The sequence below is a fragment of the Ovis aries genome, chromosome 9, assembly GCF_016772045.2.
Source record: "Ovis aries strain OAR_USU_Benz2616 breed Rambouillet chromosome 9, ARS-UI_Ramb_v3.0, whole genome shotgun sequence".
Classification (NCBI taxonomy): domain Eukaryota; kingdom Metazoa; phylum Chordata; class Mammalia; order Artiodactyla; family Bovidae; genus Ovis; species Ovis aries.
Window position 1 is genome coordinate 32,507,496 of NC_056062.1, and position 26,144 is coordinate 32,533,639.

General features: G+C 46.7%; 1 protein-coding gene across 1 annotated transcript in view; it reads right to left on the reverse strand.

The window, feature by feature from the left end:
• PRKDC (protein kinase, DNA-activated, catalytic subunit) overlaps window positions 1-26,144 on the reverse strand; it is a 133,830-nt gene that overhangs the window by 67,259 nt on the left and 40,427 nt on the right. The window contains exons 28-42 of the mRNA XM_042254176.2: window positions 25,279-25,373; window positions 23,898-23,997; window positions 22,661-22,794; window positions 19,470-19,721; window positions 17,864-18,087; window positions 16,791-16,999; window positions 16,471-16,603; window positions 15,889-16,047; window positions 14,781-14,984; window positions 12,572-12,757; window positions 12,100-12,204; window positions 11,188-11,355; window positions 9,101-9,228; window positions 4,646-4,853; window positions 760-938 (exon numbers count right to left, since the gene is read on the reverse strand). Of these exons, the coding sequence (XP_042110110.1) occupies window positions 760-938; window positions 4,646-4,853; window positions 9,101-9,228; window positions 11,188-11,355; window positions 12,100-12,204; window positions 12,572-12,757; window positions 14,781-14,984; window positions 15,889-16,047; window positions 16,471-16,603; window positions 16,791-16,999; window positions 17,864-18,087; window positions 19,470-19,721; window positions 22,661-22,794; window positions 23,898-23,997; window positions 25,279-25,373 (2,484 nt within the window). The remainder of the gene's footprint in view (window positions 1-759; window positions 939-4,645; window positions 4,854-9,100; window positions 9,229-11,187; window positions 11,356-12,099; window positions 12,205-12,571; window positions 12,758-14,780; window positions 14,985-15,888; window positions 16,048-16,470; window positions 16,604-16,790; window positions 17,000-17,863; window positions 18,088-19,469; window positions 19,722-22,660; window positions 22,795-23,897; window positions 23,998-25,278; window positions 25,374-26,144) is intronic.

Consider the following 26,144-nt stretch of genomic DNA (forward strand, 5'->3'; position numbering starts at 1 on the left):
CAACATGAACCCGCCAGCCCTGGGGGGTGTGCTCAGAGGTTGGATTCAGAAGGAAAAATGTGCTCCTCAAGACCTTCATTGATGCCAATGCCTAGCGGTGACATCACCCTCAAGGCCCACACATAAGGAGGGGTCACGGGGGGGAGGGGACTCTGTAGAGCAAGACCCAACACATCTGTGTTCAGCACTAAGACAGAGCCACACAGAAAGTTGGCTTCAGAGATGACACGTCTGACTATTCCGTGCTTTACAGAACCACTGCTTAGAAATGCTGAACATGCCTTCAGTTTCAAATGAGAGAGAAAATAAAACACACTCAATCCTGCCTTACTGTAAATCATACACTGGAAACATATTGAGCTGTTGAGGGAGAAGAAACGGTAGAGAAACAGTAAGGGAAAAAGCTATACTCTTTATGGACGATGTGTATTGGATAAAACATGCTGCATTAGCTCCATTCAAGTACTCTGTGGGGGCTTCCCTGGTGGCTCAGTGGGAAAGGATCTGCCTGCCATGCCATGCAGGAGACCTAAGTTTGATCCCTAGGTTGGGAAGATCCCCTGGAGAAGGAAACAGCACCCCACTCCAGTGTTCCTGCCTGGAGAATCCCATGGACAGAGGCACCACCAACACCAAGTAGTCTGCACACAGGAAAACTACTAAGATTCAGTGTTTAGGTATGTATTCGTATTATACACATATGTAAAAACACATGCACCAAAAAAATTAACTACAATCTAAAGTTAAGGAAAATCTTACTTAATCAATGTCTTTGTAAGTTCATTTCCTTCTGTGATGCTCGAGCCGTGGAACACCTGGTTAATTTTAGATTCCTTGGAGTGGACATCATCTTTTGGAAGACGAGAGTACATCACCTCTAGCATCTTGTAATATCCCATCTTCTTGGTAATTTGAGTGTCAAAGGCAGATTCATTCAGCTAAAAACATATAACAAATGATTATCTTTGGTCCTATCAAACATGGAAAATATTTTATTGAATAAATCAACTTTAATACCCAATGTTTCCTGGTGGCCCAGAGAGTAAAGAATCTGCCTGTGATGCAGGAGACCCCGGTTCAACCCCTGGGTTGGGAAGATTCCCTGCAGAAGGGAATGGCAACCCGCTCCAGTATTCTTGCCTGGAGAATTAAATGGACAGAGGAGCCTGGGGGGCTATACAGTCTGTGAGGTCACAAAGGGTAGGACAGGACTGAGTGAATCTCTGTCTGTCAATACTCAATGCCTTTTAAATTGAAAATAATTTTAACAAAGATGTTAAACCACTTCAGTAAGAAACAGGCCAGGGACTAAAGCATGAACCTAAGTACTGATGTGTGGCAGCAAATACTTCAGCTCAGTGAAACACATTCTGGACTTTTGGCCTCCAAAACAACAATAGACTTCTGTTGTTTTAGGCCACCGAGCTTATAGTAATTTATTACAGCAGGTTAAGGAAACTAATATATATTTGGGTACCAAGAGGTGGGGGGGGGGTGCTACTTCAAAATGAAAAAAATACGCAAGTGGCTTTGGAATTGAACAGGGAAGAGAGGAGGAAAAAAATTTCACCATGCATGACAGAAAATGTCTAGATTGCCTTGTAGAGACTGTTGTTAGAAATGTCAACACTGAAGGCACTGATGGTGAGCACTCAGAAGGAAGTGGAGGGCAAGCCAGTGGCAGGAAAAGCAATGAATGCTGTCTCAGGGAATGGCCATCGTCACAAACCTATTTTTGGTAGAAATATGGACGTTAAAAGTAACTGGTGGTGAGGTCTCAGAATGAAGTAGGTAACAGTTTTTAGAAACTGGAGGAAAGAGGATCCGTGCTATATGGTGGGAGAAAGCTTAGCTGAAGAATGTTCAGAGGTTGTGCAGAAAGCAGATAATGTAGGCTGTGCCCTTGAATATGGAGCTGAAAGGATTTCTAAGTAAATTTGTTGACGATAAGCCTGGCTTCTTCTTTGCTGCTCATAAGAAAATGTGAGGGTGAGAAATTAGACAGAACTGTTAAGCAAAAAGAACCAGAACTTGATGATGTGGGAAATTCTCAGCCCATCCAGCTTGTAGAAGACGCTGCCATGAGGAGATCCACGGTGAGGGAAGTCAATTGGAGAAGACCACAGGGGCAGCCAGGGAAAGAAGCCTGTGCTCACGGCCGTCCTCAGCCTGCCCCACTGCCCCACCACCACCACTGCAAGACCCAGGATCAGGGAGGGGCCGTGGCAGGAATCTCCAAGATGGGCAGGAGACGGACAGAAGGTTTCTGAGAAGCTCAGACCAGTTTGAACTGAAAGGGAAGGAGACAAGATAAAATGAAAAAAAGGATGCTGTATTCCCCAAATGCTACAGGCAAGAAACAGACAAAACTGCTCAGCTGAAAACAAATGCTAACCTTCAAGGAAAAAGGAGATGACTCCGGGGACAGAGTCTTTGGCCCAGAGCATAAGCGCCAGGCCACAGAGCACTGTTCTCAGGTCTTGAAACCTAATGGGTTTGCCCGGCTGAATTTTCAAACTGCTTTGGAAAACAAACTCCTTCCTTCCACTGTCTCCTGTTTGGAACAGGAATGTCTATAACGATGGTCCTATGCCTGTCCTACCACTGTATTTTGGAAGCAAATAATGTGTTTTCTAGCTTCACAGGTCCACAAACGGAGAGGATGTAGCCTCAGAATGCACCATTCTGAGAACCCCACCCATACCAATTTAGATGATGAGGTCTGGGACTTGGTGCTAACAATCTTTAGGTGAGCTTTTGGACATAGCAGTTGATGCTGTAATGGGTTTCGACCTGGAATGAGATAAACGTATTTTGCAAGTAGAAACGCTTGGCACAGGTGGACTGTGTGAGGCTGAATTAAAGACCTGGAAAGACATCCATGCTCCAGTGCCTGGAACCTGGGCCTGTCACCTCGCATGAGAGAAGGAATGAGACAGATGAAATGAACCAAAGAATTCTGAGATTATCCAAGAGGGTCCTAAATGCACTCCTGTTTACAGGAGAGAGGCAGAGAGAGACATTACACAGAAAGGAGGAGGCCAGAAACAACCCAAGTGTTCACTGACAGAGGAATGGATAAAGAGGTGGTACATACATCAATACGATAGAATATTACTTGGCCATAAAATAGAATGAAATAATGCCATTTGCAGCAACATGGACGGACCTACAGATTATCATACTGAGGGAAGTAAATCACACAAAGACAAATATCATATAGTATCATTAATAAGTGGAATCTAAACTATGAGACAGTCAACTTAGAAAACAAATAGATTCAAAGACAGAGAACAGACTTCTGGTTACTACAGGGTGAGGAGGGGAAGGAGACAACTTAGAAGTTTGGGATTAACACACACATAAGTATACATAAAACAGATAAACAAAGACCTATTGTATAGCACAGGAACTATACTCCGTATCTTGTAATAACCTCTAATGGGAAAGAATCAAATAAAGAATAGACACATATACATGTACTAGGTTGGTGCAAAAGTAATTGGGGTTTTGCACTGTTGAACTCTGCTGTTTGATATTGGAATACATTCTTAATTTGGTTATGTTATATATCATTACATCATTTTAATGCACATTTCTCATTAAGATTTTTGCTAATGACTTATAGCTGTGTAATTCATATTTATTTTAGACTATGGAAATGATGCTAGACAAAAAGCAAACTCGAGCAATTTCTCTTATTCAAGTTCAAAATGAGTCATAAAGCAGAGGAGACAACTTACAACATCAACAACGCATTTGGCCCAGACACTGCTAATGAATGTACAGTGAGGTGATGGTTCAAGAAGTTCTGCAAAGGAGACGAGAGCCTTGCAGATAAGGAGTGAAGTACCCAGACATTAGATGTTGACAACGACCAATTGAGAGCCATCACTGAAGCTGATCCTCTTAAAACTACACGAGACGTTGTCAAAGAACTCATTGTCAACCACTCTATGGTTGTTCAGTATGTGAAGCAAACTGGAAAGGTGAAAAAGCTTGGTTGTTTTGAAGAGTCATCTCTTATTCTATGCAACAACAGTAAACGACTGTAATGGTTCCTGCTTTGATTAATAAAGATGTGTTTGAGCCTAGTTATGTTTTAAAATTCACAGCCCGAAACTATAATTACATTTGCACCAACTTAATATAACAAGCACTTTGCTGTATACCTGAAATGAACACAACACTGTAAATCAACTATATATCAATTTAAAAAAAAGAAAAATAGTGGATTTTTTTAAAAAAGAAGAGGAAGGAGGGGGTGGGTCAAGTGACCAAGACTCGGAGGGAGAAGCACCATGGCCATGAGCTGAGGGATGCTGGGCCCAGAGGCTGGTGGAGAGAAACGTGTTCTCCTTGGAGCCTCTAGAACAAGTACAGCCCCAGGAAGCGGATTTCTACTTCTGATCTCAGAACCATGAGACAGAAAGCCCTGTGAGTCTAAGCCACACTCCCAGTCATTTGTTACAGATGTCTCCAGAGACTAACGCAGACGCCACGTGCTCAAAGGCTGAGATCAGAGCACGGAGGGGACGCTTGAGTTGCTGACACCCTGGCTGAATACATGGCAGTTTCTAGTGACCCTGACCAAGGAGGGCTGTCGTCTCTTACTAACATTCAACTTAGTAACAGACTATGATACCTTTGTAAATCTGGACTTCAACACATCGACAGCCTCCACCACAGTTCTGCTGAAGAAGTCCCTCAGCGCCCCCAGGCCGCAGTGCTGCAGGAGAGTGAGGAGGGCGCGGTCCACTAACGCCTGGCGGGTGGCGCTGGGAAGCAGGTCGTCCCTGCTGAACTTCCGGTACACGCTTTCCAGGAGGCCCAGCTGCGTGGCACATGAACTCCTAAGAACAAAGGAAAACTACATGCATGTGCCAGCTTCAAACGAATACTCCACGAGGGCCCACTATGATACAAGTGAATGCTAAGGATTATGAATTAGAAACTAAAGATTATGTATATAAAACTGTGAAGTATAAGAACCATATGCACATAAGCCATGTGATCTTACTCATCCCCAGAAACCTTCGTGCCTTTTTAGGCCTAGGAAAAAGGATATTTTCATTTATTTTCAAGTTCGGTCCAGTTCAGAGGACACCTCCAAGGCTTCGAACAGCCCCAGGCTGAAGACCATCACGTTTCCCAGACCCTGAAACTCATGAACCAAGGACCCACCATTGTACTTTCCAGGTAGAGACTCAGCCATCAGGGAAACATGGTCTATGAATGACTGCCTAAACAATTCAGTCTATAAATCTTTAAGTTAAGGATAGACTGTTTCCCTGCCTATAAAAATAAGAGGTTACAACTGAATGACCATTAAAATCTTTCCCAGTTCTAAAATCCTGATGCTCAGAAGTTAGATATGAGACAAAATACTGGACTTGAAGGTAATTCAGTCACAAAAAATTGAGGTTGCAGAACACGATTGGACCTATAAGAGCTCTGCAGTGTGAGTCCAGACTCTGTCCCAGACCTAAATTCTCCAGGACTATCCTGCTAAAGGAAGAAGGAGGAAGGGGGAAAGAGCAAGAATGGCCACCACACAGTTTACTGAAAAGTCAATGGAAATGAGCATTCACTATGAAGACATGTTCACGTCACTCATGACAAAAGAGACACATTAGAGTGACACTGAGAGATTCTTTCTCACCTGTTATCACTGGAAAAATCCACGTTTGTCAGTATACTCTGTTGACAAAACTGTGATGATACATACATTGCCAAAAGGAATACAAATAACACATCCCCCCAAAGGGGATGTGATGATAGCTAACACAATTAAAGATGCATTTACCTTTGCTCGCACACTTAGGGATCCAATGCAAAGCTGCACTGGCAACACACAACAGCGCAGGCCCAGGGCTAGTCGCTGGGCTATTGCTGCTCTGGTTGCTGCGCCATTACTCTAGTCACTGCGCCATTACTCTAGTCACTGCGCTATTACTCTAGTCACTGCGCTATTACTCCGGTCGCTGCGCTATTACTCCGGTCACTGCGCTATTACTCCGGTCACTGCGCTATTACTCTGGTCACTGTGCTACTCCTCCAGTCGCTGGGCAATTGCTCCTCTGGTTGCTGCGCCATTACTCTAGTCACTGCGCCATTACTCTAGTCACTGTGCTATTACTCTAGTCACTGCGCCATTACTCTAGTCACTGCGCCATTACTCTAGTCACTGCGCTATTACTCCGGTCGCTGCGCTATTACTCTGGTCACTGCGCTATTACTCTGGTCACTGTGCTACTCCTCCAGTCGCTGGGCAATTGCTCCTCTGGTTGCTGCGCCATTACTCTAGTCACTGCGCCATTACTCTGGTCACTGCGCCATTACTCTGGTCACTGTGCCATTACTCTATTACTCTGGTCACTGCGCCATTACTCTATTACTCTGGTCACTGCGCTATTACTCTACTCACTGTGCCATTACTCTAGTCACTGTGCCATTACTCCGGTCACTCCTCTGGTCGTTGTGCTATTACTCCTCTAGTCACTGCGCTATTACTCTAGTCACTGTGCCATTACTCTAGTCACTGTGCCATTACTCCGGTCACTCCTCTGGTCACTGTGCTATTACTCTAGTCACTGTGCTATTACTCTGGTCACTGCGCCATTACTCTAGTCACTGCACTATTACTCTAGTCACTGTGCCATTACTCCGGTCACTCCTCTGGTCGTTGTGCTATTACTCCTCTAGTCACTGTGCCATTACTCTAGTCACTGGGCTATTGCTCCTCTGGTCACTGAGCCATTACTCTAGTCACTGGGCTATTGCTCCTCTGGTCACTGAGCTATCACTCTAGTCACTGGGCTATTACTCTAGTCACTGAGCTATTACTCTGGTCACTGTGCTACTACTCTAGCCACTGGGCTATTGCTCCTCTGGTCACTGGGCTACTACTCTCAACAGCAAAAGGCTGACACAGAGCCCAGCAGCAGGGACTGCATCCACACACTACCTCCACACCATGAATAATTACACAATTGCTTTTTTTAAAAAAAAAAAAAAAGGAAAGCAGAGATCTCTATAGCTGATTTGGAGTGTCTGTAGAAAACAAGAAGTAGAAAAAAAGGTAAAGGAGCATAAGATGACAGAAGAGGGACCAAGACGGAAGGAGGTTCCGGAACACAGCACATTACTTACTTTCAGAGTTCAATGCATGTATGTATTTCATGTGTTCAAAAACAAAATTAAATGAAAAGAAAATAACTTGTAAGATCTGAAAATTAATTAAACTGTACCTAATGAAGTGGTGTAATAACCACACACTGAAAAATACTCAAGTGAACATAAAGTGTGACTATATCCTCAGAGAATACTCTATAAGTAAATTATAAATAAAATTTAAAATGTTAACTTCATCCAGTTATGATTATTCTTAGTTATTTTTGAAGATAATTTCTGTGTATTATAGGATAAAACAATTATGTAATGATGGACTGTTATTTAAATCAATACTCGTGGGAGGGGGGTTCATGTTTGGGAACGCACGTAAGAATTAAAGATTTTAAAATTTAAAAAATAAAAAAAATTAAAAAATAAAAAATAAATAAAAAAAATAAATCAATACTCAACAGAAAAAATAAAGATCCACAATGTAAGGGGAAAAAATAATTTAAAAAAGTTAAATAATAAAGAACTCATAATGTTAAGATTGAAAGAGAAAGATCAGAGTACTTTTCTTTTCCTTAAACAAACTGTTCCTTAGTTGTGTGAACTGAAAGTAGCACTGCAACCTAGCTGCACCAAGTTCACCTAGGACCCAGACTGCGGTCTCTAAACACCGTTTCACGGACCCTCTGGGGAAAATGGTGTGACTCAGGTGCAGGTGAACCTGAGACAATCTGCAGAGCCAGAGAGCATCTGAAAGACAATCAGAGACCAGTGGAGAGCTGCCCAAACGCTGAGGAACTAACTAGCTACCAGGGACCCACTGGCCAGAGATGGGATAGCAGGAACATCAGAAAGAAAAGTTATGGCAATGGATTGACACTTACTTCTGTTTTGTCTTAAAAGCTCTAAAAATGAAAAAAATTACAGAGACAATTGTAGCACTGGAGTAAGTTTTAAAATTGGGGTGTGAAAAATCCTCCAACTTTATCTCTCTTTTTCAAAATTATTTTGGCTGTTAAGGGGTATTTTGCACTTCCATAAAATATTAGAAACTCCTAGATAATTTGTATACACAAAAAAATAAGACTTGTTGGAATTCTGATATGGACTGCATGAAAGCTACCAATGCAGATAGAAATAACCCTGTTAACAACATTGTATCTTGCAATTCATGCACATGGAATAGCACTCCACTTATTTAGATCTTTCATTTTTTAACTTCCTTAACCAATAGATCAGAGAAGGCAATGGCACCCCACTCCAGTGTTCTTGCCTGGAGAATCTCAGGGACAGGGGAGCCTGGTGGGCTGCCGTCTGTGGGGTCACAGAGAGTTGGACATGACTGAGGTGATTTAGCAGCAGCAGCAGCAGTAACCAATAGATTGTAATTTTCGGTGTACTAGTCTTGAACTTCTTTTGTTAGATTTATTCCCATCTGTTTTATTCTTTTCTGTGCTATTATCAATGGAATTACATTTCTAATTATAGTGTCAAACGTTCTCTGTTCATATATAGAAATACCATTGGTTTGTGAATACTGATCCTGTATGTGATAAATTTTCTATAACTGTCTATTTGTTCTAATAGTTTCTTGCGATCTTCAGGATTTTCTACCTTGGGCCATCTGTGAGAAAATACATTTCTACTTCTTTCTTTCCATGTTGACTATCTTTTCTTTTGCTTGTCTGATTGCAATGGCTGGAATCTCCAGTACTACATTGAGTAGAAAAGAATAGACATCCTTAACTTGTTCCCAAACTCAGGAAGAAAACATTCAGCCTTTCGCTATATTTTGTTGGCTGTTGGTTTTTCTTAGATGACCTTTTGCCACTTTTATCATAAATGAATGTTGGATTTTGTAAAAATTTACCTGCATCTACTGATATAAGGCACTCACTATTTTCTGCACAGCGATAATAATCTCCCACAGAAATAAAACATTTATGATTCCCGGGATCACAAACTAGAAGTGACTTACTTTCTGGCAATCTTCCTGAAAGTAGACTGAAATAAGTCTTCCAGAACATGCTGCTGTTCCCGACACAGAATTTCTGTCATCAACTCCATCAACATAGGACTCTGGGATAACTCCAATGCATCCAGAAACTAGGAAAGAAACACACACCAATGGTGATGATGATAATTGTGTTGGACTGATTTTTGACAGTTCAAATAAAAAAGAGAAAATTATAACAGTTTCACAAAGATTAACAAATGCCAATATAGGTCATTTTTGTGGCTACAGTGAATGCCTGGCATATAATGTTCACAAAATACTTGAGTTTTGATTCCCTCAGAGTTTCACAGATAGTTTCCCTCTGACCATGTTTAGGGTCCTCACTTCCCCTCCATGATGCCGCTCCTGGGCTCCAGCCCCTGGGTGTGAGTGTCCCCTCACACCAGCCTCACCACATAGCACACACTCCAGGCTGAGGGTCCAGCGTTCTCACCTCACGTCCCACCTTCCACCTCCATGTCCCTCTGCTCTCTCTACGCTTCAGGAGACAGCTGCAATCTCATCTGCCATTTGGTGAAGGTTTTTTAATTCTGCCCTCATGTAATTAATTTCCAAGAGCTCTCACTTGTTCTTTCTCAACATGACACCATCTCTAGTCTCTGAAGTTACTCAGAACAGTCTCTTTGATGTTATCTTGACTTGTTGACTGTTCCCTCTCGGTTCCTGTTGTTTTACATCTTTTTTAGACCAGAAGCTTTCTTCAAACGTTCCATGATTATGTGCTCTTGCACTTACAGTAAGAGAAAGGTACTATAGATCTACTCAGAACCTTTGTGGACTCAATAACAAGTCGCTGGCAGATTGTGGAGCAGGAAACACAGATGGTACTGGCGCAACGGTGCTGCTACCCACTGATGACTTCCAAATTGCAGAAAGAACACACCGTCCAACAGAGAAGTGAAGCGGCAATCACTGCGACCAGCCAGCAGATGTGAGGTCGCTCACAAGGCCTACTGGGGTGGGGCTGTTGCCAGAAAGGTAAGCCTGAATATCATGGCCATGCCTGCAGCCTGAATTCTAGTTTAGAGAAAATGCAGAGGGGGAGGGAAACAAAAAAGCACCTCAAGGAACCAATCAGACAAACGGGGTCAGCCTCTAAGAACAAGCTCTGCTTTCTTCCAAATCCCAACATCACAGAGAAACAAAAGGGATGAAGGTAAAGACACCAGAGACATGACATGACAATTCAAAGCAACTGTTAATTAGATCCTGATTTGGAACATCCAGCCAAACACGAGGACATCAGAAGTGAGGCCACAGACGGCAGAGCAGAGGGTCTGAGAGCAGTGTGGGCCTCCCTGCCCCTGGCGTCAGCGTGGCACCTCCCGCTCAGGACGCACCGCTGGCACACCCGGGGGCGAAGCTCCAGGACGTGTGCTGCTAGCTTGCAAAGGCTTCAGCCAGACACACACACACCCACCCCTCATGCACACACACAAAGCAAGTGTGACAGAAAGTTAACAGCTGAATATGGGAGATGGTTATATGGATGCTTCTCAACCACTACTCAAACTTCAGAAGCTGTACCAAATATGTAATATTCTGTTTCGAAGCTTTTTTAGGTATTATCCTTTAAAAATTACACATCATGAATAAAATATTGCACAATATTTATATACATAAAATACCTTACAATTTTTATAGTGGAAAAGAAAGAGAAGTCGTTCAGTCATGTCCGACTCTTTGTGACCCCACAGACTGTAGCCTACCAGGCTCCTCCGTTCCGTGGGATTTTCAAGGCAAGCGTACTGGAGTGGGTTGCCATTTCCTTCTCCAGGGGATCTTCCCAACCCAGGGATCGAACCCAGGGCTCCTGCATTATAGGCAGACGCTTTTACCGTATGAGCCACCAGGGAAGTCTGAGGAACAATTAGTTACAAAGGATTCAGATAACACTTCTGCCTCCACAGACACCCAGCTTTCAAAATGAATTCAACAGAATCCTTAAAACGAGAACATTCGCTCAATATTTCACTTACTTCTCTCTAAGAAATGTTAATAGGAAACAAGCAGTGTTTTACCTTTGGTTGCTACTACTGAGAACTAACCTTTTTCATACAATCGACATAGTTACTGTAGCGCAGAGTCCCTGGGGGAAACTCTCCAGACCTCATGGGGAAATGAGAGACGATGAGCTTCTCAAGAACGTGTCTGAGCTCCTGCAGACGGTCGCCTGTGAGGCTGGAGAAGAAGGGGAGCAGTGCCACGGCCTGGCCCTGCAGAGCAAGCACAAGCGTGAGACTAGCCGCAGGCCCCATGGACAAGAGCAATGACTGCTCTCTACAGATGGAGCCAGGAGGTTCAATGACCACTGCAGGACACCAAGCCCATGGTGGGATGTGCCCTGCATCCAGGCTTCCACCCTCGTCTTGGTGGCCAAGTCAGGGCCACCCGAGAGCATGGGACAGGGCAGCATGTGTCTGTGTGATTTCTCCTCCTACGAGCAGAACCACTACTAGGAACCTGCTGCCCAAGTCACTGAGGAAAGACCATTGTGGAGAGCCTACAGGGTGAATGCAGAGCTGACTCTCCTCCACCAGGGCCCTGGAGATTCCAGGCAGGGCCTTCCTCCCTGGGTGGGACATCAGTTCCCTCATGCTGAGAAATGTGAGACCTGACTAAGCACATGAAGCAGAAAATCCCAGAGAAACATCCTGGTGATCCAGGAGCGAGACACTTTCATGAGGTTACACTTTATTGGAGTAAAATCTGTTACAGGACTCTAAAATTACAGTCTATGAAGTTTTGGACCCAAGTTACTGAGATGTTTTAGATTCTTAATTAGTAGAAAGATGACTGATGGCTACAAAAACCAGTGCTCCCTCTGCTTTTGAGAATGCCTGAAATTTTCCATAAAATAAAATTTAAAGAAAAAACAGAAAATATCACAAATACACAAAAATATAAAACAGGAAACAAATGGAGACCATAATCTGAAAAAAATCTTTTTAATCTCTTACCTTTAAATGTAGATCCAATTTTGGATCACCAAGTAGACTCACAAATGTTGTAAAAACTTCCAGGAAGGCACTGTGACTTGTATTAAAAGACACCGATGAATCAATCTAACAGAGGGAAAATAAACTCAGATCTCTACATTGTGCCTCCAATTTCCTATACTACATTTTCTACTTTTCAAATTTCAGAAATGATCTATAAATTTGTTCTTGGGCTTCAAAAGGATGTCAACAATTTCTGTTTGGAAATATTTTAAAACTATCCTTCAGACAATGAACATAAGGGCACACTGAAAAGATAAAGTATAAGAAGAAACAATGAGAATAAAGGACAATACAGTAAAAAAACAGAAAAACATAGGATATAAGTGAATCAGAAATCAATCCAACTAAAGAGCTTTTCAAGAAACTTCCATCAAACTTTCAAAGACACAAGCAATGGACACAATTACATCTTCAAGCTCTCTGAAAATACCTGCAGAATTTTTGCCAGTAAGGTGAGCACCGCAGTTTTGCTGTCAGGGGTGGCGTCCCCGGCCCACCACGGGCTGCAGCACCCCCAGCTCTGCAGGACGGTGCTGACCAGTTTCAGGCCTTGGTGCCTCTGGCTGGCTCGGTCCCGGAAGCTCTGATCCAACAGACCGTTCAGGACAGCGCTCACCTAGAACAGTGCGGGCAAAGGAAGGGAAACTTAGCATCCAGGCCCACAGGCGGGCAACAGAATTTACTGTCATTCAAAGCTCTTCCTGGAAAATGAAGACGCTATTTCTAGAAGAACCATGTACCTCACAGCTCCTTAAATCTGAAGTTCACATGTGACTTAATATGTGAGTTTTCTTACAAAGGCCCACAATGGTCTCCAGCCCCATGACTAAATCAGGCTTACACCACTACTGTCTTCTTAGTGGGGGCATTCTCCATGAGAGGGGAAGTCAGCTGTCTACAGTCACCATTACCACCGTGTTCATGTGCACACACACAGGGACACAGGCACACAGAGATACACCCACAGAAGCACACACACACACAGGCACATGCACACACAGGAACATCCACACAGGACACAAGCACACAAAGATACACCCACAGGAGCACACACACACAGGAACATCCACACAGGGACACAGGCAGACAGAGATACACCCACAGGAGCACACACACACACAGGCACATACACACACGGGAACATCCACAGGGACACAGGTACACAGAGATACACCCACAGAAGCACACACACACAGGCACACAGAGATACACCCACAGAAGCACACACACACACAGGCACATGCACACAGGGACACAGGCACACAGAGATACACCCACAGGAGCACACACACACACAGGCACATGCACACACAGGAACATCCACACAGGACACAAGCACACAAAGATACACCCACAGGAGCACACACACACAGGTACATGCACACAGGGACACAAGCAGACAGAGATACACCCACAGGAACACACACACACACACAGGCACATGCACACACAGGAACATGCACACACGGACACAGGCACACACACAGGGACACACGTGCATGTATTCCTGTCCAACCACCTTCCCAACAGCACTCTCCTAAGTCCACTGAGATCCATGAATCAACGTCCCTGCTGCCATGAAACCACTCACAGATGAGCCAGCCACAGGAAGTCTCCTTCCTTGGCAACACTGATGGCCATGAATTTAATATCTGACTCATGAACAACACGGTCTGAATGGCGCAGGTACCCTTGATGAGGAAATGCACTCTAGCGCCACGGTCCGTGGGAGGGATTCGCACGCACAGAGGCTGTACGTGGACTCTCACTGGCAGAGGGACAGCGTCCCAGTGTGTCTCCCTCCTGAGCCTTTCTCATGACCGTCACTGCTGTCATCAAACATGTTGCAGGGGAGGAGGGAGGCTGTGCACCATCGGGGGGTGGGGGTGCCTCCCGGGGCTCGCATGGGGGTCAGTGCTCTCCCCGGGAGACTGTCCACTTCCCAGACCCATGTCCTCGTCAGTCCCCGCTACAACACTGTCTTGGTGCAGAACTTGCCCCAGCAGCTTTCCAGGGAGAGGCGCACGGGACACAGACCCCATGGGGACCAGGCGCATCGGAAACACCTGCTCGACTCTCACATAGTTAACAACCTGCTGACTCGGCCCCCAGCTGTAAAGTCTCCTTGCAATAACAGCTCATTAACTCAGCAGGAAATTATGCCTCTAGAATGGCCCTAGAATGGCCATTGCAACAGTTAACAATTTTTGATGGTCTACCAACCAACTTCAAGTTCAAAATTAAGTTTAGCAGACCAAAGTCAACTACATATTAAATATTGACCTGCAAAGGTTCAGTGTGAGGGGCAGAGGGGCCAGAACATGAATGTGTGCGAATCAGGACTCAGCATTGTGATGGCGACTGTGGCGTTGGCCCAGCCGTAGCCGGGGGAGACTAAGGCCAGTCGCTCCCACAGTTGAGCCGTGTCGTACAGGGCCTGTGAGATGAGAACAAGGGTCAACGTCTCATATCCACTACATCACTAACTGCTCACAGAGGAGAGGCTTTGGGCAGGAGTTTTAGACCTTCCAGGCAGAGACTGTACTTTGTTTTAATGATGCATTTTCTCAGCAGTACAGCAACCCCTTTATAAGCATTACTAAATAAAACACAGTTTCCTAAGAGGAAAAATCCATTACCATTTTGGGATTATCCACAGATGACTTCATGAGCTCTGATACGGCAAGATCCAGATTTCTCAACAGTTCAGTGTTGATTGTTTCTGAGAACAAGTTGTAGAAATACTGTCCATGAGAGAAGCTAACAATGTTCCTCTGGGCGCCTCCAGAGAATGGCGTGGACACCACGGCCGTGTCCAGGAGGAGACCCACCAGGCGCTCACACTGCAAGGAGGAGAGGGGACAGCAGGGGTCAAGACTCCCTGGGCGACAGGGAACTCTGACATGGAAAGCACAGGGGCCTGGCCTGGTCAGTCTGCAGATGAGCAGCATTCTCATCTGCTCTGCACTGCAGACCCTCCCCAGGCTCCATTTCCCAGGTTCCATCTGGGATCAGAACTCTTCCTGACACCTGTGTCTCCCAGGGCTCCCCAAAATCCTGCTTTAAGGGGAACATCTGGGATAGGTGAGGTCGTTAGATAATAGTGTCTGTTCCAAGGGGACAAGGGGACAGGAGAAGGGGATGGTGGGTAGGGACCCTCAGGTGAGGACGTTAGACAGTAGTCTGTCTGTGCTGAGGGAGTACAGGGGAGGGCAGGAGAAGGGGGGCGGTGGACAGGGACCCTCAGCCAGCGAGATCATCGGAGGCCACCTGGCAGATCCCGAGGCTATGAGCACTTGGGCATCTGGATGCGCCTCCCATACCAGCCAATCGAGTCACCAAGGGCAGGGGAGGAAGAGCCACAGCATCAGCGCAGGGTGGCTCTGCACCCACAGAACGTTCTCTGCCTGAGAAAGACCAAACCTCAGCTCAAGAAGAAAATCGTTCTACTTTTCTAAAAAAAAAAGGAAAACTCTATCCTTACAGGAGAAAAAGTCATCTCACCTAAATCAGTTATTAAAGTCCTTGTGCGGCTGAGAAAAGTGAAATGAAAGTGAAACTTGCTCAGTCGTGTCAGACTCTCTGCAACCCTATGGACTATATAGTCCATGGAATTCTCCAGGTCAGAATTCAGCAGTGGGTAGCCGCAGGTGAGAGGGTCCCCAGCTAAACTCCCACCTCCAGGGACGCTGCGAGCGCTGCCCGAGGTCACCAGAAGGCACATGTGCACACGGGCGCATCTCCTACCAGTCCTCCGCACGCGAAGGCCAGCTCCAGAAGCTCACGCGCGAACCGCTGGCAGCTGGGGTCCAGGGAGGACAGGCTCAGCCCCTCATGTCCAGGGGCGATGCTTTCATAAACCAGGGAAAGAAGCTTCATGCCAAGAGAATGCTGCTCATCTGGAGACTGAAGTGAAGCAACACTGAGATACCCAGCAATGAGACACTTGAGAGGAAAACACCACCTCACCACTTTCATTCATAAAAAGCCACGTTCACTAACACTGACCACTGCCTTCCGACTCTCAGGGGCAACTTCACTCACCTCTGCTTCCTGCCACAAAGAGAGGACAGCAGTTAGTGCCTAAAGGTCTCAGAAGGCTGCTGAAAACATTCAGTAGTCCTTCACTGGATTTCCAGTTTACATTCACGAACTTCAGCATTCACTGTTGCATTTACACTCCAGGCAACAATGACGTGTCTGGAGCAAGTATTTCTCTAATTCCCATCTCAGCAAGCTCTGTACATAATGATGTCTTAAAAAGACGACACATACATAGACTAACTGGCATAATAAGCTAAGAGAAATGTAAAACAAAGCAGCAGTTACCTGAGACGGCACTACGACATGCAGAAAGCCAGCCTTGTGCAGCTGCTTACAAGCCAGCACGAGAGAAGCCAGTCTGGCCATCTTCATGTGTGCGTCTGGGCCATACAGGTCAACAGCACACAGCTCCTCAATGCTGGCCAGGCAAGGAAAACAAAGAAAAACCAGGTGAGTGCTGGCCTCCTTACTGTAAGGACTCTGACAATCATTAGTCCTGCTGGAATGCATTTACTAGCTTGCAGGGCACAGCCATGGCGGCTATCCTGGGGCTGGGCATGCCCTGGCTGAAGCTGCCCCCACACAGAGCCCATCCGGAGCCCCACCTTTCTGCTGTGACCTCTTCCCGGAGGCGGGCCTCCAGCATGTCCCGGTGTGGGGACGTCTTCAGGGCCCTCAGCAGGGCCACACACACGTCAGGGAGCTGCTCCATCACCCGCACATCTCCAACGTTGAAGCCCACACTCGAGGGTGCACACAACGTCCTCACCAGGAGCCTCATGAGGTCTGTGCTGCGTGAGTCCTTCCCAAGGAGCTGGACAGACACAATGGCAGCAATGGGACTCCCAGCACCCTGGACGGCCAGGCACATGGGATTCCGTCTGCCTGGGGGAAGGGCTGGCACCTGCTCTCCACGAGGCTCAGCGAGCACACATTCCAGTCTCCCGGGGTCACTCCATCTTTGCCCCGGGAGAGGCAGGCCTGGAGGTACCCTCATGACACTCTCACGGGGAGGCCTGGGCCCCTAACCCTGAGAGAGGCGGGCCTGGAGGTGCCCTCGTGACACCCTTATGGGGTCGTCTGAGCCCTCAGCCCCAGGAGAGGCGGGCCTGGAGGTACCCCCCATGACACTCTCACAGGGAGGCCTGGGCCCCCAGCCCTGGGAGAGGTGGGCCAAGAGGTGCCCCCCATGACACCCTTATGGGGTGGTCTGAGCCCTCAGCCCTGGGAAAGTAGGGTCTGGAAGTGCCCCCGTGGCACCCTCATGGGGCAGCGTGGGCCCCCAGCCCTGGGAGAGGCGCCCCGTGGCACCCTCATGGGGCAGCCTGGGCCCCCAGTCCTGGGAGAGGTGGGCCTGGAGGTGCCCCTGTGGCACCCTCATGGGGCAGCCTGGGTCCCCAGCCCTGGGAGGGGCAGGCCAGGTGCACAGCAGGCACACAGTAGATGCCAATGGGTAGGCTGTGGGTCTCAGCCAAATAGACACATTTACAAACTTTGGCTGATGTGCATTTCTTCAGGCAGGTGCTCGGTCACAGCATAAAACCCAAGAGCCAGTAAGATACTTAGAAAATTGTCTTCTGGTCCCACACGAGCACCTGAAGTCCGGTATTCTCAAGAACAGCCTGCTCCCACACAGGGACAGCTCTGGGAAAGCAGACCGGTGGGAGGGTAGGCCCACCTTCCAGCCGTCGGGGCAGGCGCCCAGCAGCGTCGTGGAGAACTCCAGGACCCGGACGACCACCGTGCACTTGCTGTAGCTGTACCTGTCCCCCTCCTGCGGGCTGGGCCTGTCACCTGTGGTCCCCATGCCAAAGCACCTTTGTGCTGCTGTGATGTCGTGCAGGGCGATGCTCTCTAAGAAGAAAGCCACTGCTTCCCAAAGTGAAGACTGCGTTTCAGCACCTAGAAAAAATTATAGTAAAATATCAGCATACACTTCCTTCTAAAATCACTAAGATTAATGTAAAATTTCTTCTTTAAATATGGGTGTGATATATATACTTTCAGTCAAATTTTTAAAGGTTCAATAAAAGCTGAATAAAATGGGCAGTTATTTCCTCTCATTTCAAAACACAACCCACCTAGAATTCAGCTGCAGACTCATACAGTAAGAACACACCTATGGAAGGTTAGATCCTGCTTCTCAAACACTACCCACGGGACCATAAATTAACACAATCTTTTTGAAGGGCTATTTGCTCAATCATACTAAAAGCTTTAAAAAAATGTGCACACCAATTTCTATCAAAGGTTTAAAAGTTCATATCCTTTGATCCAGCACTGAGATTTTATCCTCATGAAATAATAGTGGAACCGCAAATATGCGCTTTGAGAATGTTCATTCTAGCAATGTTTTCAATTTAATATAAGAAGAAACCACCTAAATGTCCTCCAAAGGGCAGTGGGGGAGACACATCCTGGCCTTAAACAGGGGGCTCTGACTGGCTGTTTCATGGAGTCAATTTCAGACCAACTCCCAGACAGGTTTCCCACAAAACTCATGAGTCTGAGATACACTCCCCTGGCCCACCCCGTCTGCCACAGAAAGACAGACACAAGCTCTCCTCTCTGTGATCGGAGTGCAGCTCACCATCTGGGCATAAAGATGGGGACAAGTGACCCCAGTGGTGCCTAAGTTGAGAGAAGAGCAAAGGTGGAGGCTGGGTGAGACCCTCTCGGGTGGGGGTTTCCAGTTCTCTGTGTCATTAGATTTGAGGAAAGTTAGTCAAATTGCCACCTGACAGGTCACTTGAGTAATTCTGGACAGGTCATTATGTATTCAAGTAACCGAGAGTTCATTTGGTCAGAGTCACAGTCTCAAACCCCAGGTGCCCTTGAGTGCAACAGACCAGGGGCCACCTGAGTCCTTGTAACCCTGTCACCTCTGACAGGACTGCGGGAGGATGCAGTCCCCTGGGTCAGCTGTCACCACACCTGGAGCAGATGTCCCCGGTTCAATCATTTGAAAAGCCCAACCTGTTCTGTGGACAAGTCTGCAGTTTGGCCCACCCAAGCGAGGACCCAGGAGAAATCCAAGACACTAAATGCGGCTGCTCTGAGCCTCACAGCAGAGCACACCTGGCAGCCACCGGCTGGGTGCACACGCTCCATGCTGGGGACGCCCCTCCCAGAGTGGTACCTGCCCGTGTGGGCCATGCTCCCTGACGGAGGGAGCAGGAAGAGCCGAGAATGACATCCGTGATCCTGTCCAGTCACACGCCCCATCTCATCCCCAGCCTGGCTCCGGGCAGAGCCGTGGAGCCGAGCCGGGAGGCTCTACCCACCCAGGACCTCAGCAGCGCCGAGGGTGCCCGCATCCAGGAAGGTGTTGTAGCACTCCAGCGCGGCCAGCAGCGCGTCCATCCACTGCAGGGTGGCGCGCAGGCTGAAGGGGCCCTGCAGGTGGCGTAGGGTGGGCTGGGCCAGTAGGCCAGCCGGCCGGTCCCGGGCTCCTCCACCCTCGAAGGTGCTCACGAGGAAGGGGATGCCTTCCTTCTGGACCAGGTCTCTCAGCCATGAGGAAGGGGACCTGTTGCCTTAAAAGAGAAACAGGATTCAAACACACACATCAGTCACTCTCATGTGATTAAAATCATTTGCTAATCGCTATACGAAAATAAAAAATAGCTTCTCCCAACAATAAAGAACAAAAAAAGGTCTGGTAGGGTTAAAATGTAATCAGACCATAACAAGATGGGCAGTATCACAATATTTCAAATACAGCCCCCCATAAAAGACTCACATAAACAAACCTACCAATGCAACAAAATTCCAAAATGATCCAGGGTAGTATTTTTCTAACTGTGGCACTCACAGCTCACTCCCTGTGCTCACAGACAAGAAGGTTATTTCCACCAGGAGTCATTCTCAGTGTCTTTAACCATTAGCAACCTAATTGGATACCATTTCACTACCTGTAAACTTCAGACTCTTCCTCCTGCCCTCTTTCTTGAGAACCATTATTGGTTTTTTGAAGGAACAAGCACCAGAGTAGTGAGGCCCTCTGAAGGTTCTGCCTCTCCACCCGGCGCCATGGGGAGCGGCCCTCTGGCCTGTGTCCTTGTCCAGTGACTCACACAACATCCGCCTCTGGGGCTGTCGCCAAGATTATGTGACCTGAAGCAGCTAATATCTGAAACAGTGCTCGGAAGAGCATCTACCACATGGCAAAGTCCAGTGTTCATTAAATAAGAGAATTAAATGATCTACTTTTTAAAAGATATTTTTCTCTCTGGGTCATCCCCGTGCACCAGCCCCAAGCATCCTATATCCTGCATCAGACATAGACGGGCGATTCGTTTCGACCCAGAGAGATGTTATGGGGAGGGAGGTGGGAGGGGGGTTCATGTTTGGGAACGCATGTACACCCGTGGTGGATTCATGTCAATATATGGCAAAACCAATACAGTATTGCAAAGTAAAATAAAGTAAAAATAAAAATTAAAAAATAAATAAAAATAAAAGATATTTTTCTAATAGGTATTATTTTCTAAATTAAACAAAGCACATCAAAGTGTATTTTGTAGGCTCTGAAATCAGTGCCTTTAAACATGTCAAGTCATTCTGATTCTAATGAAGTTAGAAACTGAAACAGAAATGTATTTCTGATGCAAAAGAAATGTTTTTTATTGTGTCAGAAAATGCCTATCACAAGCCATGTTAGAAAAGATTAGAACCATGTTTTCAGAGTTTTAGAAAGAGAAATTACCAGTCCATTATTTTCACTAAGAGAAAAAGAAAACTGTAACAGTGAGTAAAGCATAAGAAGATACGTAAATTCTACATCGAGTGCTAGCTGAGAGTGGCGGCGGCGAAGATGCAGAAATGAAGGGCCCAGGAGGACAGGCCTAGAGGGAAACAAGATGGGGGGGGGAGGCGGTCTCTCGCTCCCACTCCCCGTGAGCCGGGGCCTTTCCACCACCATTCCCTGGTGGGGAGCAAACCTGCACTGTTCATCGCACCCTATGCATTTGGGTGTCCACGTGCCTAGCCCGGTGCACAGGGTACCTCTGCAGGACGCAGGACCTAAAATATCCCTGAAGTGGGCAGAGGCCCCCTAGAGGACAAAGGAGGACAAGTCAGATGGCAAACCCAGTGTCCAGTGCTGAACACAGATCATTCTGAGGGGTAGAGCCCTGATATTTCCCCAAAGTATAGGAGGGCCTGCAGCAGGCAGCTGGGAGGAAAAGTGGCTGCGCCGACACCACTAGCGGGCGTGGGGCCTGCAGGAAGCAGTCCCACCTCTGCCCTGCCTTCTACCCCGTCCATCCACTCTGCACTGACTTCCTTGTGAGAATGGAAACATGTGAAACAAACTTTGCTAACTTAAAGCATATATAAAATACTAATGCTTTTTAAACAATTCCCTAAAAATTAAAAGCACAAACATACATCTCTATCACGTACGTTAAATTATAGTACAGTGGAAAAATACATACTACATGTTTACATAGTATATGTAAATATACAGCATGAATAAAACCATGATATATAGTATGTAAATTATACAGTATTTAACATCATGTATTTCACAGCACCCTGGAGAAGGAAATGGCAACCCACTCCAGTATTCTTGCCTGGAAAATCCCATGAACGTAGGATCCTACAGCCCATGGGGTCACAGAGTCGGACACGACTAAGCAACTTGTACTGTATTCCACAGTATAACAAAATGCACAACGCTTCTAACTCCCAGAATGACGGGAAGGTATCTCGCCTCTTGTTCCCCACACTGGTCCTCCATGCCACTTGCTAAACAGAACAGGCTGCGGAGCCGTGGTGCAGGGCGCCGCCTCGCGCAGATGCACGTGGCACAGCGCCACTCGGCTCCGGACTCGCGCCCGGCGCACGTGGAGCCCAGCGTCCCCATGCCTCAGCCACCAAACCTGAGGATGGACTGACTGGAGAGAACAAGACACTCACTCCTGAGAAACTGAGACAGGATCTCAAGTTTAATGGCTCAGCAGGGTAACTACTAAAAAGCACAGGTCCACTGCTTTCCTTTAATATCACAAAGATCTGAGATCATTCAGACTTGGGAGTCTGGAATTCCTTATTAATTTACATGTCAAAATAAAACAACTACACTACTTCATTAACTATTAATAAGATTTATTAAATCTTAACTGAATATCACATTAACAACCACCATGGTCATCCAACTCTTCCTTCTTTTAAGTGGCATAGAAAAGCAAAAATGTTGTAGAAGAAAATAAAAGATACTAAGAAATCCTAAATTTACTTCCTCTGTTTCATCTAACATCAAAACAGCATTTTCCCTTCTATAAATCTTTGAGAACTCTGTAGCCATAATTATCAGCTGTCACACAAACGACCTGAAATAATTATTGAACATACTTACTTTTTGTTTGTTAGAGGCATGTTACATTTCTCTAAATGGAAAGATCACGTTTTATATAAGCACACCTCTAGACTACTGGTAAAAGACACTTATAGGGCACAGTGATCGCCATACCTGGCAGCAAAGGAACAAGCTTATAGAAGAGTTCTATGGACTTGTGTCGACATTCCGTCTGGGGCCTCCCGCAGTTGGTGAAAAGCCACTGGACCACGTCCGACAGGCACAAGGATGCCACAGGTGGGAAGCCTCTGTATGGAGAACACACTGCATTCAGTATTTGCCCCAACATTCAGCATTTAGCCAACCCCAGAGTCCATAAACCATAAATTTAATTTTGCTTCCTTAATACATGTGGAAACCTCATTAAAAGGCATTTGATTTATTTTTAATGTATTATCATTAGAATACAATCAAAATGTCACAGGTGAAATAGATTCTAAATGCTCACTGTCTTTTTCTAATTGAGAGAAAAATTAAAAAGCATTTCTTAAAAGAACAGTACCACGTATTTTCATGTTTTCTGTTAAGTGCAATTTAAAACAAAAGGGGTTAAGGATCTGAAGCAGAGCTTCTCAAGTTGTGCTCCCTGGACCAGCTTCATCAGTGTCATCTGTAAACTCAGCAGAAAGGCAAATTCTCAGCCCCCTGAAAACCTATGAAGTCCAATTCCAGGGCAGGGCCCAGTGATCCACGCTGTTACCAGACCTCAAAGTAATCCTGTTGCTCAAGAGTGAGCATGAGCTACCTGGAGGGATGCCACGCCCAGGGTAGGGGAGAACTGATTTTAAAACCACAGAGGGAGAATCAATGTCCAGTCCACAGGCTATGCCTCTGCAGAGTGTTAGCACATGCCAGGGCTCCTCAGGCCCGTGCATAGACCCAGAGGAGAGGGGGCACGGCACACCATGACCCCGTCTGAGAATGGGACCTGGCAGGATGGAAATGGGAGTAAAGACAGAAAATCACTGGGCGATGAGCCAGCCTTGGTTTTGAAGGACTTCATTTCAAAATCCTGTAACTTCATGTCTCTCAAAATCCTACTGTTCTAATATTTTGGATCTTACATTCCAAACCTACTCCATAGCATGTCAAAGAATTCCACATCAGAGCTGTATTTAGTGCAGACATATCTCAGCTCCAACAATGACTCTAAAAATGCATCTACCACCCCAACCAAGATTACACCTTAAATGAAGCACTTTTAAACATACAGCTTTTAAATGACTTTAGAAAACTAACTCTATACTTTTATAAATTCCTCACAGATATTAAACATGTGTTGACTGAGAATTAGTTTTATTCTGGGGGGAAAAAAAAGAAAGAGAAAGAGAAAGGAAGCAACATCACCTACCGGGGACAGCGTCGCTTTTTGGCTTTGTTTAAGGAAACATGCTTCTTCTCGATGATGCGCCCCAGGTGGTCGACAGCATCGCAGCACTGCTGAACCGTACCTGCTCTCAACACACAGACATCACCACGGAGATTCGCAGCTGATAGTAATCAACACAGCAGTACTAGGCTTCCTGGCCGAGGTTTGTAATTAAACAGGTGATTTTATAAAATACAACACTGCATGTCCACAACCAAAACCCATGTTTAAGAAACTGCACGTCAGCATGGTGCACACTCACACAGAGCGACACAACAGCCCTGCCAGCCAGAGGCAGCCTCAGTTCGGGGTGGGATGCAGGACCCACCAAGCTGGCCAGAGCCCACGCGCCCCCCACTGCAGGCTGTCATCTCGGGGGAGCTCCCTGACCCTCCTTCTGTGCTGTAGGTTAAACTCTGTTATAGTTGATAATACAGCATTGCAGAACAGAAGCAAAATGGTGAAATCATCCACAGGCATCTAGGGTGGTAAGGAAAGAGGCCTCCCCTGTTACCAAGAAAGCATTTTCTCTCTACACTTTTTACCTGACAGTGATTAAGAGTCAAATTTCTCCTGTTGAGAAAAGTCACCTGTATACGACGTCAAGATGAAGCAATTTTAATGTGATGCTGGCAGGACTGAATTTTAGATGTTTTTACTCATTAGTAGGGCTATCAACATGGAGGACAACAGGGCTCCATGCATCTGTTAAAAACAAGCACCTCCCTGGTGAGGGCGGGGTTCTCCACACGTGAGAGCCATGTCAGAACCCTGGGCCAGACTCCCAGGCAGACCGAATAGGGGATTGTCAAGAAGCCTTAGAAAACTGAGGATGATCCTGACAGCTCTGGACAGAATGCAGCCTATGTCTGGCCTAGTATTTTAAAACTGTCTTCATGACTGTCACAACAGCTTTATCACAGTCTTGTTGGGAAAGCTATTTCCTACCTTGTAGACCACAATCAGTGAGTTCAGAGACACTGTCCTCCTCTCTGAGGAGGTCCACTGTCTGCCCTGCACCAGCTGTGCATTTCCACCAGCTGAGTCACCACGGCAGCTGGCTGGCTTCACTGGGGCTTCACTGTAAAACTGCCCTGCCCACCCCGGGCAGGACCCCGCATGACTGAGGTCAACCTGAGTGGCCGCCAGGGGGACATGGTGAGTCTTAGGGGTGGGGGTACAGACACCTCTTGTATAAACTGGGTTAGAGGCTGTGAGGGGCCCGTCCTTGCTTCACTCATCACCCTAAACGGCAGACGAGAGAAGACAGCGCCTCACAAGAGAGTGGCCTTGGCCCCATCCTGCGTGGACAAGCTGGCGAGCTGTGCAGGCCAGCGTGCACAGAAAGCCCGAATGGACCTACCCAAAGACCGCTCGTCTGTGTGCGCTAAGGCCAGGCTTTCCATGTACGTGACCAGGGCTTCAAACACAAACTGTTCCACCAGAGCCTCCTCCTCCCTGCAACAGAGAACACGAGTGTCATCCGAGAATCAGAAAACGGCCACGACACAGGGACACAGCAGTGCTACCAGACAGAACACACTTGAGCTGAATCTGCCTTTAGAAACGGCTCTAATACTCTAAAACAGAAAACAGCCTAACACACCTCAAGGAGGAAAACCTGGCCAAGGACAGACCCAACAGACATGGCCTTCCATAATAAGCACCCTCCCCCACCTGTGGACCTGCTCACAGCACAGGACCTTGAACCACTGTTCTGACCACACTCCACACATCTCCCCAACATTACATGTAGCAGAAAGGAAGATCTGGTCCTACATTCATTCTTTCAAAGCAACTTCAAAAGCTCTCTACCCATCCAAAAACAAGTCAACACCAGCAGTCATCTCTGGGCCTTTCACAGGCGTACCCACCACACGTAACAGTTACACAGACCACCAACATCTTTGGATGATCCAGTGACAGCGGACTTCCGAGGGGTCAGGGCACAGGTCAGCCTCCCCCTGGAAAATCTGTTCCTCTGACACAGGACAGGGAATGACTGTGTACACACTGCCAGGCAGAGGCACACAGTCTTATGGGTGTTCCAGCTTGTGACCAAGTGCACAGGCACCACTCCCCACTCTGGGAAGGGGTGTTTTCCCAGAACCACAGTGAGGACCAGGGTGAGGACGAGTGTGAGGATCAGAGTGAGGACCAGAGTGAGGATGAGAGTGAGGATCAGAGTGAGGACGAGAGTGAGGGACGAGAGTGAGGACCAGAGTGAGG